General features: G+C 46.0%; 1 protein-coding gene across 3 annotated transcripts in view; it reads left to right on the top strand.

Moving 5' to 3' along the window:
- The window catches only part of LOC123771462 (uncharacterized), a 127,163-nt gene that overhangs the window by 100,423 nt on the left and 10,880 nt on the right, over positions 1-15,860 (top strand). For all 3 annotated transcript variants that reach the window (XM_045764007.2, XM_045764008.2, XM_045764009.2), the window contains exon 3: positions 15,499-15,671. In XM_045764007.2, coding sequence (XP_045619963.2) covers positions 15,499-15,671 — 173 coding nt within the window. The remainder of the gene's footprint in view (positions 1-15,498; positions 15,672-15,860) is intronic.

The raw sequence follows: 15,860 nt of genomic DNA, 5'->3' as shown, positions 1-15,860 counted from the left end.
GACCTGGACAGACTGAATGAATGGTCCAACAAATGGCTACTAATGTTCAACCCGAGTAAATGCAAGGTCATGAAACTAGGCGGTGGAAATAGGAGGCCAGACACAGGATACAGAATAGGAGATAAAGTACTTCATGAAACGGACAGAGAGAAGGATGTAGGAGTTCATATCACACCAAACCTGTCTCCTGAAGCCCACATGAAAAGAATAACATCTGCGGCGTATGTGAGGCTGAACAGCCTTCAGGAACCTGTGTAAGGAATCATTCAGAATCTTGTATACCACATACGTAAGACCAATCCTGGAGTATGCAGCCCCAGCATGGAGCCCGTTAGTGAGGTGTTGGCGTTGAATGGTACTAGTTGGTGGTGATTGGTTGGCGTTGACAGGTATTGTGTGGTCGTGACGAGTGCCGATTGGGATCGGGTGATGCTGTCTGACGCCACAAGGTCTGACGCCACAAGGTCTGACGCCACAAGGTCTGACGCCACAAGGTCTGACGCCACAAGGTCTGACGCCACAAGATCTGACGCCACAACGTCGTTCCTAACGACCCGAGGTACTGGCCGACGTACCAAGAGTACTAGTTACATAAGGTGAGACTAACGCTTACACGATACCACTGTGGGACGTTGTCAACCTATAGGTCAAAGGTCACGGGATAATTGTGCCCTTCTCCTGCCCTCATGACCCTTGTACCCCCCCCCCTCCTCCTGCCGCCCCCCCTCCTCATCCACCCTCACACCCCACCACTGCCCTCCCCCCTCCCACCACAGTTAAACCAATATCTAATTAAGGATGACCTTGAAGGATTGAAGGCTGCTGTTGAGCTGTTGTGCAAACAGCTGTTGCTGCTGTTGTTAGTGCTGGGGGCGTGGGGGGGGGGGGGCGTTGTTCCAGGTCTGCCAATTAATAATTAATTAACCCTGACAATATTGTACGCCCCGTGACCTGATCCGCCAAGGTGCGTCCTCATATTCCACCAGCGTCGATGACGCCGTCCCTGGCGATGGTGACGCCGTCCCTGGCGATGGTGACGCCGTCCCTGGCGATGGTGACGCCGTCCCTGGCGATGGTGACGCCGTCCCTGGCGATGGTGACGCCGTCCCTGGCGATGGTGACGCCGTCCCTGGCGATGGTGACGCCGTCCCTGGCGATGGTGACGCCGTCCCTGGCGATGGTGACGCCGTCCCTGGCGATGGTGACGCCGTCCCTGGCGATGGTGACGCCGTCCCTGGCGATGGTGACGCCGTCCCTGGCGATGGTGACGCCGTCCCTGGCGATGGTGACGCCGTCCCTGGCGATGGTGACGCCGTCCCTGGCGATGGTGACGCCGTCCCTGGCGATGGTGACGCCGTCCCTGGCGATGGTGACGCCGTCCCTGGCGATGGTGACGCCGTCCCTGGCGATGGTGACTGTGGATGCTGGCGTAGTGTTGTGTGGGATGAGAATGCTGGTGACTTGATCAGCCAAAGGCGGGAGAGTGTCCCGCGGGCGTCAGGTAACGGGGGGGGGGGGCAGTTCACGCCCGCGCTGCGATATCTTGATACACTATGAGGTCAGGTAGGGTGGGCTGGGGTTGGGGGGTGTGGTGGGGTTGGGTTGGGGGGTGTTGATGTGGTTGCCCCGGGTTCGATAACCGCTGTCGTTGGGGTTATGGTCGTGGTGTGTAGCGTAATTTGATTCCTGTGTTGTTGAAAACATTCTGTCTGTTTATCCGTCTGTCTGGGGCTGTGACTACACCAGTTTCTGTTGCTGCTGTTATTGTCACTGTTGTTAAGGCTGGCACTGTCGGTGTCACTGTTGTTAAGGCTGGCACTGTCGGTGTCACTGTTGTTAAGGCTGGCACTGTCGGTGTCACTGTTGTTAAGGCTGGCACTGTCGGTGTCACTGTTGTTAAGGCTGGCACTGTCGGTGTCACTGTTGTTAAGGCTGGCACTGTTGGTGTCACTGACGTTGAAGCTGTCTTGCATCTTTCCGAGATTCAATTCCTTATGCTCTTGCAGTTAATATTACGGTTGATGATTCCCGTTTATTATTTATTCTGCAATCGGTATTATCCTCTGCAGCATCCCCCCCCCCATCATCACCCCCCCCAATCATCACCCCCCCACCACCCCCGCCCCATCCTCATGTACCCCCCCCCCCCCCACTCACACAAACTATTCTCTTAACTCGCCCCCATGTTGTGGGCTGTACCCATCATACCGGTCCACACCTGTACCATACCGGTCCACACCTGTACCATACCGGTCCACACCTGCATCGTACCGGTCTCCACACCTGCTCAATTCCAGTCCCACACACTAGAGATATTGTACACTGTTGTTCAACACCCTCCCAGCGAGCATAAGAAATATTGCCGGAACAACCGTGGACATCTCCAAGAAAAAACTGGATAGTTTTCTTCAAGGAGTGCCGGACCAACCGGGTTGGGGTGGATATGTAGGCCTGCGGGCCGCTCCAAGCAACAGCCTGGTGGACCAAGCTCTCACAAGTCAAGCCTGGCCTCGGGCCGGGCTTGGGGGGTAGAACTACTCCCAGAACGCCATCAACTAGGTATCCAGCTGGGTTATTTGCTTTCTAACCAGATGGTTATCCTGTCCTATGGGTTTTGGTTATCTAACCAGTTGTGTTATCCTGTCTTCTAGAACCGTCACGCTATCATATATATATATCATTCGTTGGTGTGGCTTTACATTCAGCTACCGGGAACAAGAGTTCCAAAGTAGCACGGGCTATGGTGAGCCCGTAGTGAACGTTATATATCACTCATTCTTAAGTTGTATTTCCTAACAATTACGTTCATATTTCTGGGAAAGTAGGAGTGGCCAATGATGAGTACCTGGAAAGAAAACAAAGTTGATTGAGTTTACTGGATAGATTACTCTTCAGGCTAAAAGATATCATTCGTTTGTGAACTATTTTTTGGAGTGTGGGTGTGGATATCAGATGGGGAGAGGGGGAAGAGTACAATGAGTGCGAGGATGGATAACTAAGATACATCTAGACCATTTCCCCTATTCACTATTATTTAGCTTACCGAGATCACCATTTTGTGAGTCCCTTAGTTAAGATCCATTTAAGCTTAGACATTGTTAATAAATAACTTGACTGACGAACAGACGATGATGAACACATTCATCATGTGAATGTGTTCATCCAAGTTGAACACATTCACTAATGTTGACGTGTTGTGACCTTCGTGTGTCTAATAACTGCGGCAAAATTGGCAAATGGGTTCTTCCGGTAATCTTGAGGTTATCATGAGATGATTTCGGGGCTTAGTGTCCCCGCGGCCCGGTCCTCGACCAGGCCTCCACCCCCAGGGTGGAGGCCTATTTTTTTTTTTGGAGACAAATTTTGCCTATTTGTCTCCGCCTCCACCGGGGATCGAACCCGGAACCTCAGGACTACGAATCCGAAGCGCTGTCCACCCAGCTGTCGGGCGCCTTATACTATACTATCAGTATACTCAGGCGATGAGTCACAATACCGTGGCTAAAGTATGTTGACCAGACCACACACTAGAAGGTGAAGGGACGACGACGTTTCGGTCCGTCCTGGACCATTCTCAAGTCGATTGTCGACTTGAGAATGGTCCAGGACGGACCGAAACGTCGTCGTCCCTTCACCTTCTAGTGTGTGGTCTGGTCAACATGTCAGTATACTCCTTTGAGTATATTATACCCTACATGCTTTTCAGAACACGTTAATTACTGGACTCTACCTAGTAATTTTAGATTGTGATTGCATTGAAACGAGTCGTGTGAGTTACAAGCAACCACAGCGCACATTGCAGGATTGAACGTTTGGTTGCATTCTTATACTGTCACATATTTGGTCCAGTTTCCCATAGTCTCTTTGGCCGGAGCGAGTTGCAGCTAGATCATCAGCATAAAAGAAAACATTGGTGTTAAAGCTGTACATGTTCATTTCTTTAATAATTTAAGATGTTTGCTATCTTGATCCATTTCTTTAAGAATGGATCACGATAGCAAACAAAAATTGGACAAATAACAGCACCTTGTTTGACCCAATTTGTTTAGGGAGAAATTTTCAGAAACGACATTTCTCCATTTCACTGCTAATTTGCATACCTGGTAAAAAATATATATGTACCCAGCGACGACAGGTCATATTTCCGCTGAGCTTGTAACCAGTTTTGTGTTAAAACTGGTATAGTGACTGGAGTGACAGTTTACGGTGGTACTGTAGTACAGCATCACTATACTCCAGTGGTAGAGTAGTGGCCTAAATGTGAAGTAATGGGGTCGTCCAACGATACAGTTTAGCCAGGTAATAGTACTGGAATGAACAGTACTAGCTTCACCTTCGTATATATCGGTCGACCTTGGCTTTGCGCCCTGTAGAGGCCACTCCAGACCGATTGATTGTTTGATGAAGACTAAGGCACCCAAAAGGTGGCACGGGTATGAATAGCCCGTAAGTGGTGGCCCTTTTGAGCCATTACCAGTATCAAGAGCTGATACTGGAGATCTGTGGAGGTGCGACTGCACCCTGCGTGACGGGAGATGTCTCCCGTCACTCCAGACCGACAACCAGAGAGCAACTCAAGAGTGCAGACGAGGAGTCACAATAACGTGGCTGAAATATGTTGATCAAACTACACACTAGAAAGTGAAGGGGCGACGACGTTTCGGTCAGTCTTGGACCATTCTCAAGTCGAAACGTCGTCGTCCCGTCACTTTCTAGTGTGTGGTTTGGTGAACAACTGCATAGTCTCTTGAGGCCAGATTCACGAAGCAGTTACGCAAGTACTTGCGACCGTGTACATCTTTTTTCAATCTTTGACGGCTTTGGTTACATTTATTAAACAGTTTACAAGCATGAAAACTTGCCAATCAACTGTTATTGTTATAAACAGCCTCCTGGTACTTCGGGTCTCATTAACTGTTTAATAATTGTAAACAAAGCCGTCAATGATTGAGAAAAGATGTACAGGTTCATAAGTACTTGCGCAACTCCTTCCTGAATCTGGCCCTTGAAATGGACGGATGCCTACTGATAGTACTGTAATGACAAGTCTACCGGCACAATAATAGCGCGATACAGTGTAATTATACAATAATTACAATTATTACTTAACCTATACTGTTGATAGGTTAAGTAATAATTGTAAATAAGAAGCAATAAGATGCTTATCTTAACATACTAAGAAGGTTAGGTGAGGTCGGTGTTTTCTATGAAGCTTTTCAAGGTAAACTAAAATATTCACAATCAATTAGTATGTCACATATGCACTTATTAAATAAGCCAATATTGACTAAGAGGAAGTGCGAGAACGGGTTGGGGAGAAAGATAAGCGGCGGTGATAGCGATAGAGAGGACAGCTTCGTGACTTACAAGGTCACCCTTAATCCACTCTTGTACGGTGCCGGAGGGGGCAGGATGCCTGAGGACATTATAGTGTTAGTTCTTGTGACGTGACCTCACATACCGGACGAGACCTTGGCCTGGGAAGGTGCCCCCCGACGGCTCCCAAGGGCCTCGGGCAGGGAGAGGCGGTGGGGAAGAGATGGGTAAGTCGAGCCCTTACCCACTGCTCCGAATGGAGCAATGCGAGTCAGGAGTTTGAAAGTTTACTGCCCGAAACGCTGCGCGTACTAGTGGCTTTACAAGACTGTAATTACCATATTATGTATCCTCACATTCCCAATGTACCTTCTTGTATATGCATAAATAAATAAATAAATAAATAGAATAACTAGGGTGTTGGTGAACAATGGATATAGCAACACGGAATTAAACACTGCTGTAAGAAGACACCTGGACCGATGGTATAATCCTGAACCTAGAACAGAAACCACAACACCTGCAATAAAATTATATTACAAATCAACTATGTACAGTGAACATAAAAAAGAAGAAAGAAATAATCCGTAAAGGAGTAAAAAGTATTACTCCTAACCTGATCATATTCTATAAAACCAAGAAGACTACCGAACTCCTTATCAAAAACAGGCCGAAGCCGACGGAGAACCCTCTACAGCAGTCAAGCGTTGTATACATGTACACTTGCCCCCACGAAGGATGTAACCTTCAATCTAAGTACATAGGTATGACGTCGACCAAGCTGACGAGGCGTTTGACATGCCATCATCTTCAATCCGGTGCCCCTAGGAATCACATGAGACAAGCTCATGACATCACCCTAACAAGTGAAATGTTGAATAAAAACACTTGTATAATAGAAAAAACCCAAAATGTAAGATTACAAATTCTTGAAGCAATCCACATAACAATAGAACAACTTACCATAAATACCCAAATTACGGAACTATTCACTCTACCCACAATGAGAATAAGAACAAGACTGGAACGTGAAGATGCCAACATAGAAGACACTGCTCAACATGCCACGCCCACACACTGGGGAGACATCTCCCGTCACGCAGGGTGCAGTCGCACCTCCACAGATCTCCAGTATCAGCTCTTGATACTGGTAATGGCTCAAAAGGGCCACCACTTACGGGCTATTCATGCCCGTGCCACCTTTTGGGTGCCTTAATCTTCATCAATCAATCAGCCACGCCCACTACACCTGATTAATCTTTGTGTGTGTTTCGTACCCTATTTAGCCATATTCTACTACTTTCTCCTTTATGCCTTATTCTATACCCATATGTATACCCATTGTGCGATCCATTTGTCTACACCTGACCCACTAATAGAATAAATATAATGTCCTGTACTCTTTACATCCGCCACCAAGATAATGTTATTAAAACAAGACTAAAATCAGTGCACTGAAACAGAAACGAAAAAGAAACGGGGAAAAAGGAGGAGTCCCCACTTCCATTTAAAACTTTGATCCAAATATCACAGTAACAAGGTTATCACGAATAACCCAACGCAATTACGGGCTCACCATAACCCGTGCTACATGGATATATTGTTCCGAGTAGCTAATTCTAAAACAACAACAAACAACTGTAACATCACTTGAGAATAAACCATGTAGGTTCGAAACGTGTAAATTTTATAATAAGTGTAATACATTCTACAGTTATTTCTTTTTCTTCACCTCGAACGAACAAGACTTTTGGAGAACTCCTCTTCCAATTAAACCCAGATGCAAGAGCACTAGTCAGGTATAGACGCCCTAAACTAGAAAATAATCAATACACAATATGCGATTATATTCAGTGAGACATGTATAAATGAAAACCTGCTGCCTGTATACACCAATATATATATATATATATATATATATATATATATATATATATATATATATATATAATAAAAATAATAAAAAAAAAATTTCGACCGTGTCAACCCAACCACGGATAGATTTTCTTCGCTGTTCTTGACCTCTCAGAATGGAGCCATTATATTAGCCACAGTAGAGTGACCTTAGGCATGTTTACTGTGTAATATCTACATAGCTCAGCAGGCGCTTTGTGACACTGTGCCTTCCTACCAGGAACCGAGGCAGTGAGGCACTTGTAACGTAAGGTTCGCCCTGCTCCATAATTTCCGTGTTTCTCGTGCTATTTTGTTCTGGTGAAACCTGTAGCTGAGTCATGCTGAAACCTCCCTTCTCGAGGTTGACCACCTCCCACTTTGTCGTTTCTCTCACTTTCAATTTCTCCTCCGTTCCCCCCGACACCCTGCTGGTCGGAAGTTAGGGTCGGAGGAGCCAGTTTCACCTTTAGACCCGTAACAATGCGTCGGCACGGACATAACCAGACAAAAGCTCTCCAGTTGCCCGACTCCCTCCCTCCTTCCCGGCACGGACGCCGGGGCCCCTCCGGTCGTCTACGCATGTTGACCAGACCACACACTAGAAGGTGAAGGGACGACGACGTTTCGGTCCGTCTTGGACCAGTCTCAAGTCGATTGTGTAGTCTAGTCTCAAGTCTACCCATACTATTATACTAGGAACGCCAACTGTGTAGCGATCCCAGTAGGCGTTTCAACCAGGAGGCCTGGTCGACGACCTGGCCGCGGGGACGCTAAGCCCCGGAAGCACCTCAAGGTAACCTCAAGGCAAGGTAGGCGTGTAGCTTTTGTCTCCCTTCAGCCTCATGTATCAGTTCGTCCTCCTAAGGTCTCCCAATGTCAAGAAAACGGCCAATTTAAAGTGGTCTCTCCTAACCTACCAGAGGACCCAAAACAGAAAACGGGACAGTACGTCACTTTCAAAAGCCACTTCCATTTTCTAGTACGACTATTTTTAGCCTTGTGTAACTCATACGACCGAAATGCGACGTTCTTTTGTAAGAGGATAGGTTGTAAGTATACTGTATCGGGAGATTTTCGAGCACATTATATATATATATATATATATATATATATATATATATATATATATATATATATATATATATATATATATATATATATATATATAATATATATAATATGCGAACAAGCCTGAATGGTCCCCAGGCATATATGCAGCTGAAAACTCACACCCCAGAAGTGACTCGAACCCATACTGCCAGGAGCACTCTGCAACTGGTGTACAGTACCCCTTAACCACTCGACCATCACGACCTGACAAAATATGATGGTAGCCGAGGCTAATTCCCCATCATCCCGCCAGCACTCTGATGGTAATCTTAGGCATAGTATTTTATCAGTCTCGGCATCAGAATTAGCCTATTTAATTAATACACACTTATAGCCTATATAATTAATACAATATATATAATACACACACACACACACACACACACACACACACACACACACACACACACACACACACACACACACACACACACACACGTTAGGTTTGTATCGAAGTCCTTCCAAAGTGAAACTACTGACCCGCCCCAGGAGGCAACCCCACAACAGTGGCCTTGTAACTCCCAGGTGAATATTTACTGCTAGGTGAACAGAGGCATTAGGTCAAAGAAAACTTGCACCACCATTTCTGCCCCGCCTGTAATTCCCGATTGTGAGTGCAGAGTGCATGAATTCATAGATCGTTTTTTTTTATAATTGTATCATACTGATACGACTGAATTTGTTCTAATATTGATTGATGAAGATTATGCCACCCAAAAGATTGCACGGGCATGAATAGCCCGTAAATCTGTAAAAGAGAGTGCTGAAATATATGGTGAAAGGGGGGAGGTGTAGTGAGGGAGTGTTGGAGGTGTAGTGAGGGAGTGTTGGAGGTGTAGTGAGGGAGTGTTGGAGGTGTTGTGAGGGGGGGATCTCCCCCTCCAACCCCCCCACCTCACTCCACCACCCTCCATATAACACATGCCCTGTTAAGTTTCAACTCCAATTAGTTTTTAATAACGACGACCTAAGATTGTCAAACTACGCGTCCTGTTATTCAATTATAACATCAATCTGGTTGAAAGATCAAGCCTCGACGATTAATGTCGTCACAGTAGTGACCAATGACAAGACGCAATCACAATTATCCGATCATATTACTCATTGTACGAAGCGTAATTTTGTCAATTAAGTTGTGGTGTACCTTTGTCTGCAGGGGGCCAGATTCACGAAGCAGTTACGCAAGCACTTACGAACGTGTCCATCTTTCCTCAATCTTTGACGGCTTTGGTTATATTTATTAAACAGTTTACAAGCATGAAAACTTCCGAATCAACTGTTGGTATTGTTATAAACAGCCTCCTGATGCTTCGGAGCTCATTAACTGTTTGGCGGCTTTGTTTACAAATATTAAAGATTGAGAAAAGATGTACAGGGGCCAGATTCACGAAAGCACCTACGCAAGCACTTACGAACGTGTCCATCTTTCCTCAATCTTTGACGGCTTTGGTTACGTTTATTAAACAGTTTACAAGCATGAAAACTTCCGAATCAACTGTTGGTATTGTTATAAACAGCCTCCTGGTGCTTCGGAGCTCATTAACTGTCTAATAATTGTAAACAAAGCCGCCAAAGATTGAGAAAAGATGTACAGGTTCGTATGTGCTTGCGTAACTGCTTCGTGAATCTAGGCTGTAGCCTTTGTTATGTAGGAGTAGGTGCGGTAGGTGTCTCAAGGCAGCGGGTGAGTGTGCTTGTGGTGGTGGTGTAGGGTCCCGTGATTCACTGTTATCGTGAAGTGATTATTGTCAAGGAATTTCCTGTGCATCAAGACGGCGGTGGTGTAAGTGCGTGGTTCTTCTTAATGGCTGGGAAGACGCTGTTTCTCATTGGCTGACATCCGGTGGTGCTGTTTCCACCACCTGTCTCCCTCTCTTACCTTGACTACCTGGTGTTGTTTATGATTCAGCTTCTAGGAACAAAAAGTTCCAAGTAGCACGGGCTATGGTGAGCCCGTATTAGACTTACCTGGCACAGGAGCGGAGCTGGACATTGCCTACCTTTCTCTCTCTGTTATCTAGACCACCTGGGGCCAGATTCACGAATCAGTTAGGCAAGTACTTACGAACTTGTACATCTTTTCTCAATCTTTGGCGGCTTTGTTTACAATTATTAAACGGTTAATGAGCTCCGAAGCACCAGGAGGCTGTTTATAACAATAACAACAGTTGATTCGGAAGTTTTCATGCTTGTAAACTGTTTAATAAATGTAACCAAAGGCGTCAAAGATTGAGGAAAGATGTACACGTTCGCAAGTGCTTGCGTAACTGCTTCCTGGATCTGGCCCCCGTCTCGACTAATCTGCCTTGAAGGATACCTGCTACCACTCGCTGTCTTCCCCCCATCCATCAAGTTATACAGATTCATCTCGCAACTCCGCCATCCTCCCACTCCATCCATCAACTCCCTCCCACTCCAGGTCTTATTCATTGAAATTTGGATGGAATAAGATCGTTCCTCTCATGCCCTGCTATGACGGCCCGAGGCCCGTCAAGCCTGGCCTCGGGCCGGGCTTGGGGAGTAGAAGAACTCCCAGAACCCCATCAACCAGGTATCTACCCCCCCTTCTTCACCTCTCCTTTCTCTCAACTTCTCCCCCCCCCCCACCTCTCTTCTCCTACTCCCCCCCCCCCCTAATGATCCTATTTAACTTTGTGATATTAAACCAGTGACTTCTCATATCCTTGGCCGCTACCAGGTACTAGTTTGGCGACCTTGGTGGGTGGGTGGGTGTGTGTGTGTGTGTGTGTGTGTGTGTGTGTGTGTGTGTGTGTGTGTGTGTGTGTGTGTGTGTGTGTAGATTTTGGGCTCTATGAATCTCTCTTTTTTTTTTAGCATTGATTGTTATGGGTCATATTTTCCCGGATTTACCGATTCGTAACGCCAAATTTATACCTTGTGAGAGAGGGGATTTACCGATTAGTAACGAGAGGTTAGAGTCACGCCATTCTGGAATTAGTACCAATTGCTGTCTCATGATTCACACGCATAACGACACAGGTAATATTTACGATTGTTGAAGACACAATCAGCGCCATCTATGCTAACAAGCAGCCAAACCCTCCCGTGAATCATGTGTAACAATAACACACATGAAGTATGTAGCATTACAAGCAAACACACACAAATCATGTGTCACGAATCAAGCACATGAATCAGGTGCAGGCGATGAGTCACAATAACGTGGCTGAAGTATGTTGACCAGACCACACACTACAAATTGAAGGGACGACGACGACGTTTCGGTCCGTCCTGGACCATTCTCAACGTCGTCGTCGTCCCTTCAATTTCTAGTGTGTGGTCTGGTCAACATCAATCAGGTATTTGAGCAATGTGAGTTTACATTGAGGCGGCGGCTGTTTTTGATCCAGCTACTGGGAACAAAAAGTTCCAAGTAGCACAGGCTATGGTGAGCCCGTAGTGGACTTACCTGGCACAGGAGCGGGGCTGTAACTTGTATATTGAGGCCTAGTTCATTCCTTACGACGGAGGACTGGATTAGTAGCTCACTATAGGTTAATCTAACAGTGCTGTTGGTTGTGTATTGACAATATTAGAAGAGTTGGCAGTGAGTAGGTGGCGGCTGTTTGACGTGTTTCAGTAATCGGTTGATGTGGGTGTTGGTAGTGGTGGTGTGGGCGTGAGTGTGGGCGTGGGCGGACAAGTCCATAGTACACCAGACTATAGCTCCGGAAATACCTACGTTCCGCCTACGCTCCACCCCCCCCCCCCCCCTTCTCTCCCACCCACCTGTTCCCCTCCCTCTTCCCCTCAAATTCCCATGGCTACACTCCCCCCCCCCTTCCCTCCCACATCAATAAGTTCCCCGCCCCCCCCCCCACAGGTTTAATTGTCAGCTGGTTCAATGTGTTTCGTGGGACCGTCGAGGCTTGATAATTACTGTATTGGGTCTTCGTCACCTGTGGCTAATGTGTTGTATACCTGTGTGAGAAGTATCTCGGTGCGTCTCTCACCATCTCCCGCCTCTCTTCTCCATCACTTCCCCTTTATCTCCCTCCTTCCCACCTTCCTCTACTGGTTGAGGACCGGAAGGATCAGACCCCGGCGCCAGACCTCAGTGTCGGACCGTGGCGCCAGACCGTGGCACCACACTACACAATTCATACGTAAATATGTCAACATTGCTGACCGATAACACAAATTTCATTTAGTTTGCTGTGTATTTACTCACAATTGTATTCCAACCCGTTCTCGTACTTGCTTATAGTCAATATTGGCTTATTTAATAAGTGCATATGTGATATACTATGTTAAGATAAGCATCTTATTGCTTCTTATTTACAATTATTGCTTAACCTATCAACGGTATAGGTTAAGTAATAATTGAAGCAATAAGATGCTCATCTTAACATACTAAGAAGGTTAGGTGAGGTCGGTGTTTTCTATGAAGCTTTTCAAGGTAAACTAAAATATTTACAATCAATTAGTATGTCACATATGCACTTATTAAATAAGCCAATATTGACTATAAGCAAGTGCGAGAACGGGTTGCTGGATTCACAGCATGTGCCCTGTACTCAAGCATACACCTCTGCCAGCGTCTGCAGGTCTGTTTATATTAAAGACTGAGGCATAAATATGCGTATCTACGCACGTGTTAAGGAATTTGAAAGACATGGAAGCATTCATAATTATGAGAATTCCGAGATGATAATATTTCTAATGTTTGATGTACATACGAAAATTATATTTCATTTTTTTTTTTCAGAATAATCCTTTTTTTTGTAACAGATTTATTAACTTGTCTGTGTAGAGAGATTTCTCTGTCGTTGACGTTGCAACCTGTCCTCTTAAAAAGAACGTCGCTTTTGGCCGTTTGCCCGTATGGCCGAATTTGGACGTAATTTGAAATTGAAAAAAATATGAAAATAAATTTGGGATTTTTTTTTTCAACAACAGTAAGTTAAGGGTCCTCTGATAGGTTAGGTGGGCAGGAAATTCTTATAAAGTTTCAAAACGTTATGAAAAACGTTAATTTAAAGTGTCCTCTTATAACCTCTGCGCGTACGCCGGACGACTCAAATAGAAAACGGAACAGAACGTCACTTTTGTGAGTCGATTTCATTTCAAATTACGTCCAAATTTGGCCATAGCGCCGCGCATACCAGCCAAAAGTGACGTTATTTTTAAGAGGACGGGTTGGACTATTACCAGTGAATATGCCCGAAACGCTTTGCGTAATAGTGGCTTTAGGCATTGTATGTACTAGCTCTACCTATAAGTCAAACAATCCTTGTAAATATTTATTGTATGTATGTACCTTACCTAAATAAAATTGTATTGTATTGTATTGTAATATAGTCTTGTTAAATGAACAAATCCACAAGAGCCGTGACGAGGATTCGAACCTGCGTCCGAGAGCATCCCAGACGCTGCCTTAATCGACTGAGCTACGACATGGTCGTAGATTTGTTCATTTGATGCATCACGCAATTGTGATTTGTGTGTGTAATATAGTCTTGTTTACGAGTGTAGTGACCTTATTGATGACAGAATCAGTAATTACAAAATTGAAGTCATTGTTAAAAGCTGTCTACCGAGCCGGTCGGCCGAGCGGACAGCATGCTGGACTTGTGATCCTGTGGTCCTGGGTTCGATCCCAAGCGCCGGCGAGAAACAATGGGCAGAGTTTCTTTCACCCTATGCCCCTGTTACCTAGCAGTAAAATAGGTACCTGGGGCCAGATTCACGAAAGCACTTACGAACCTGTACATCTTTTCTCAATCTTTGGCGGCTTTGTTTCCAATTATTAAACAGTTAATGAGCTCGGAAGCACCAGGAGGCTGTTTATAACAATAACAACAGTTGAATGGGAAGTTTTCATGCTTGTAAACTGTTTAATAAATGTAACCAAAGCCGTCAAAGATTGAGGAAAGATGTACACGTTCGTAAGTGCTTGCGTAACTGCTTCGTGAATCTGGCCCCTGGGTGTTAGTCAGCTTTCACGGGCTGCTTCCTGGGGGTGGAGGCCTGGTCGAGGACCGGGCCGCGGGGACACTAAAGCCCCGAAATCATCTCAAGATAACCTTCAGTTCCATTAAGACGCCAGAGTTTCATTTGTAATATTGAAGACAAATTATTGGTAGTTACGACTAATATTAACATAGTTCATATAGGCCTGATCTGAGAAAGTTGTTGTCAAAGCAACTGCCGTCTTGCCAGTAGGCTTGTTGGACCTAAATACCAGCAACACCCTACCCTCACCGCTGGGCTTCTGTACATAACCATAAGCCTTGAAACGGTTGTATAAACAACCAAAAACAATATGTTTATTACAAGCAATAGAACCAGTGAAGAGCAGAGGTGCCATAGGCACAATCAGAGAACACTGTATAAACATCAGAGATCCGCGGTTGTTCTACGTCCTCCCAGCAAGCATCAGAAATATTACAGGAACAACCGTGGACATCTTCAAGAGGAAACTAGATTTATTCCTCCAAGGAGTGCCGGACCAACCGGGGCTGTGGTGTGGGTATGTGGGCCTGCTGCGGGCCGCTCCAAGCAACAGCCTGGTGGACCAAACTCTCACAAGTCAAGCCTGGCCTCGAGCTGGGCTTGGGTAGTAGAAGAACTCCCAGAACCCCATCAACCAGGTATCAACCAGGTATCCCTAATGTCACCCTACAGACTGGTCTTGTTTCTCGCGGTCCGTGGGGTGGAGGTGGCTTCCGGGCTGGTCTCTGGAGGCTTCCCTGGTACTGGTGGTCACTATACTAGTACCACAACAGGGTTATAATGCCTGGTAGCAGGGCATGGGCATGGTGGTAGTTGCTGTAATAGTTCTAGCAGTTAGTGGGGGACTATTTTCCTCTCGGAAGTCTTGGTTGGAGATGGTTACAGACAGAGATTTCTGGCTTCATATCCTGATGGGATCTGTGGTGATGTGATCTGTGGTGATGGGATCTGTGGTGGTGTGATCTGTGGTGATGGGATCTGCAGCACAGTGACTGTAGTGGGGGCTGCCTCACTCTAACCCATGTATGAGACGTGAGATGTCTGGAGTCCATTTTATTAATTTGTACTCCTTGGCATTAGCCTTAATGCCCACTCCTCCCTCCCATGACAATACTAACCCACCTCTCCCCTTGTGTGACACTAACCCACGTCTCTATCACCTCTCTAACCCACCTCTCTAACCCACGTCTTCCTCCACAGACAACCATTAGAGTGTTCGCAAAGTGCCTGCGCTCCGACATCGAGTACAAGACGATCTCCGTGAGTGCGCGAGCGACTTGCCGCGAGGTGGTGGCTCTTCTGCTCTCCAAATACCGCATGCGGCACCGCGACCCCAACCTCTTCTACCTAACAATGGAGGTCACCGTCCGCAGGTTAGTGGCCAGCCCTCAAACCAGTTCTTGAGCTAATTATGCTATACAGGATTGTAATTGCATTATCAAGATGCCTTTATGAGGTCACTGGTTCTAATCCCCGCATTCATACAATGTATTCTCTCATAGAAAAGAGTTTTAATAATTGATGATTAATTCCCGTTGTCGGGGACAGGAAGCGTGTATATA

Source organism: Procambarus clarkii, chromosome 76, assembly GCF_040958095.1.
Source record: "Procambarus clarkii isolate CNS0578487 chromosome 76, FALCON_Pclarkii_2.0, whole genome shotgun sequence".
Classification (NCBI taxonomy): Eukaryota; Metazoa; Arthropoda; class Malacostraca; order Decapoda; family Cambaridae; genus Procambarus; species Procambarus clarkii.
Note: the sequence above shows the minus strand (reverse complement) of the source record. Positions and strands in the feature narration are given on the sequence as shown.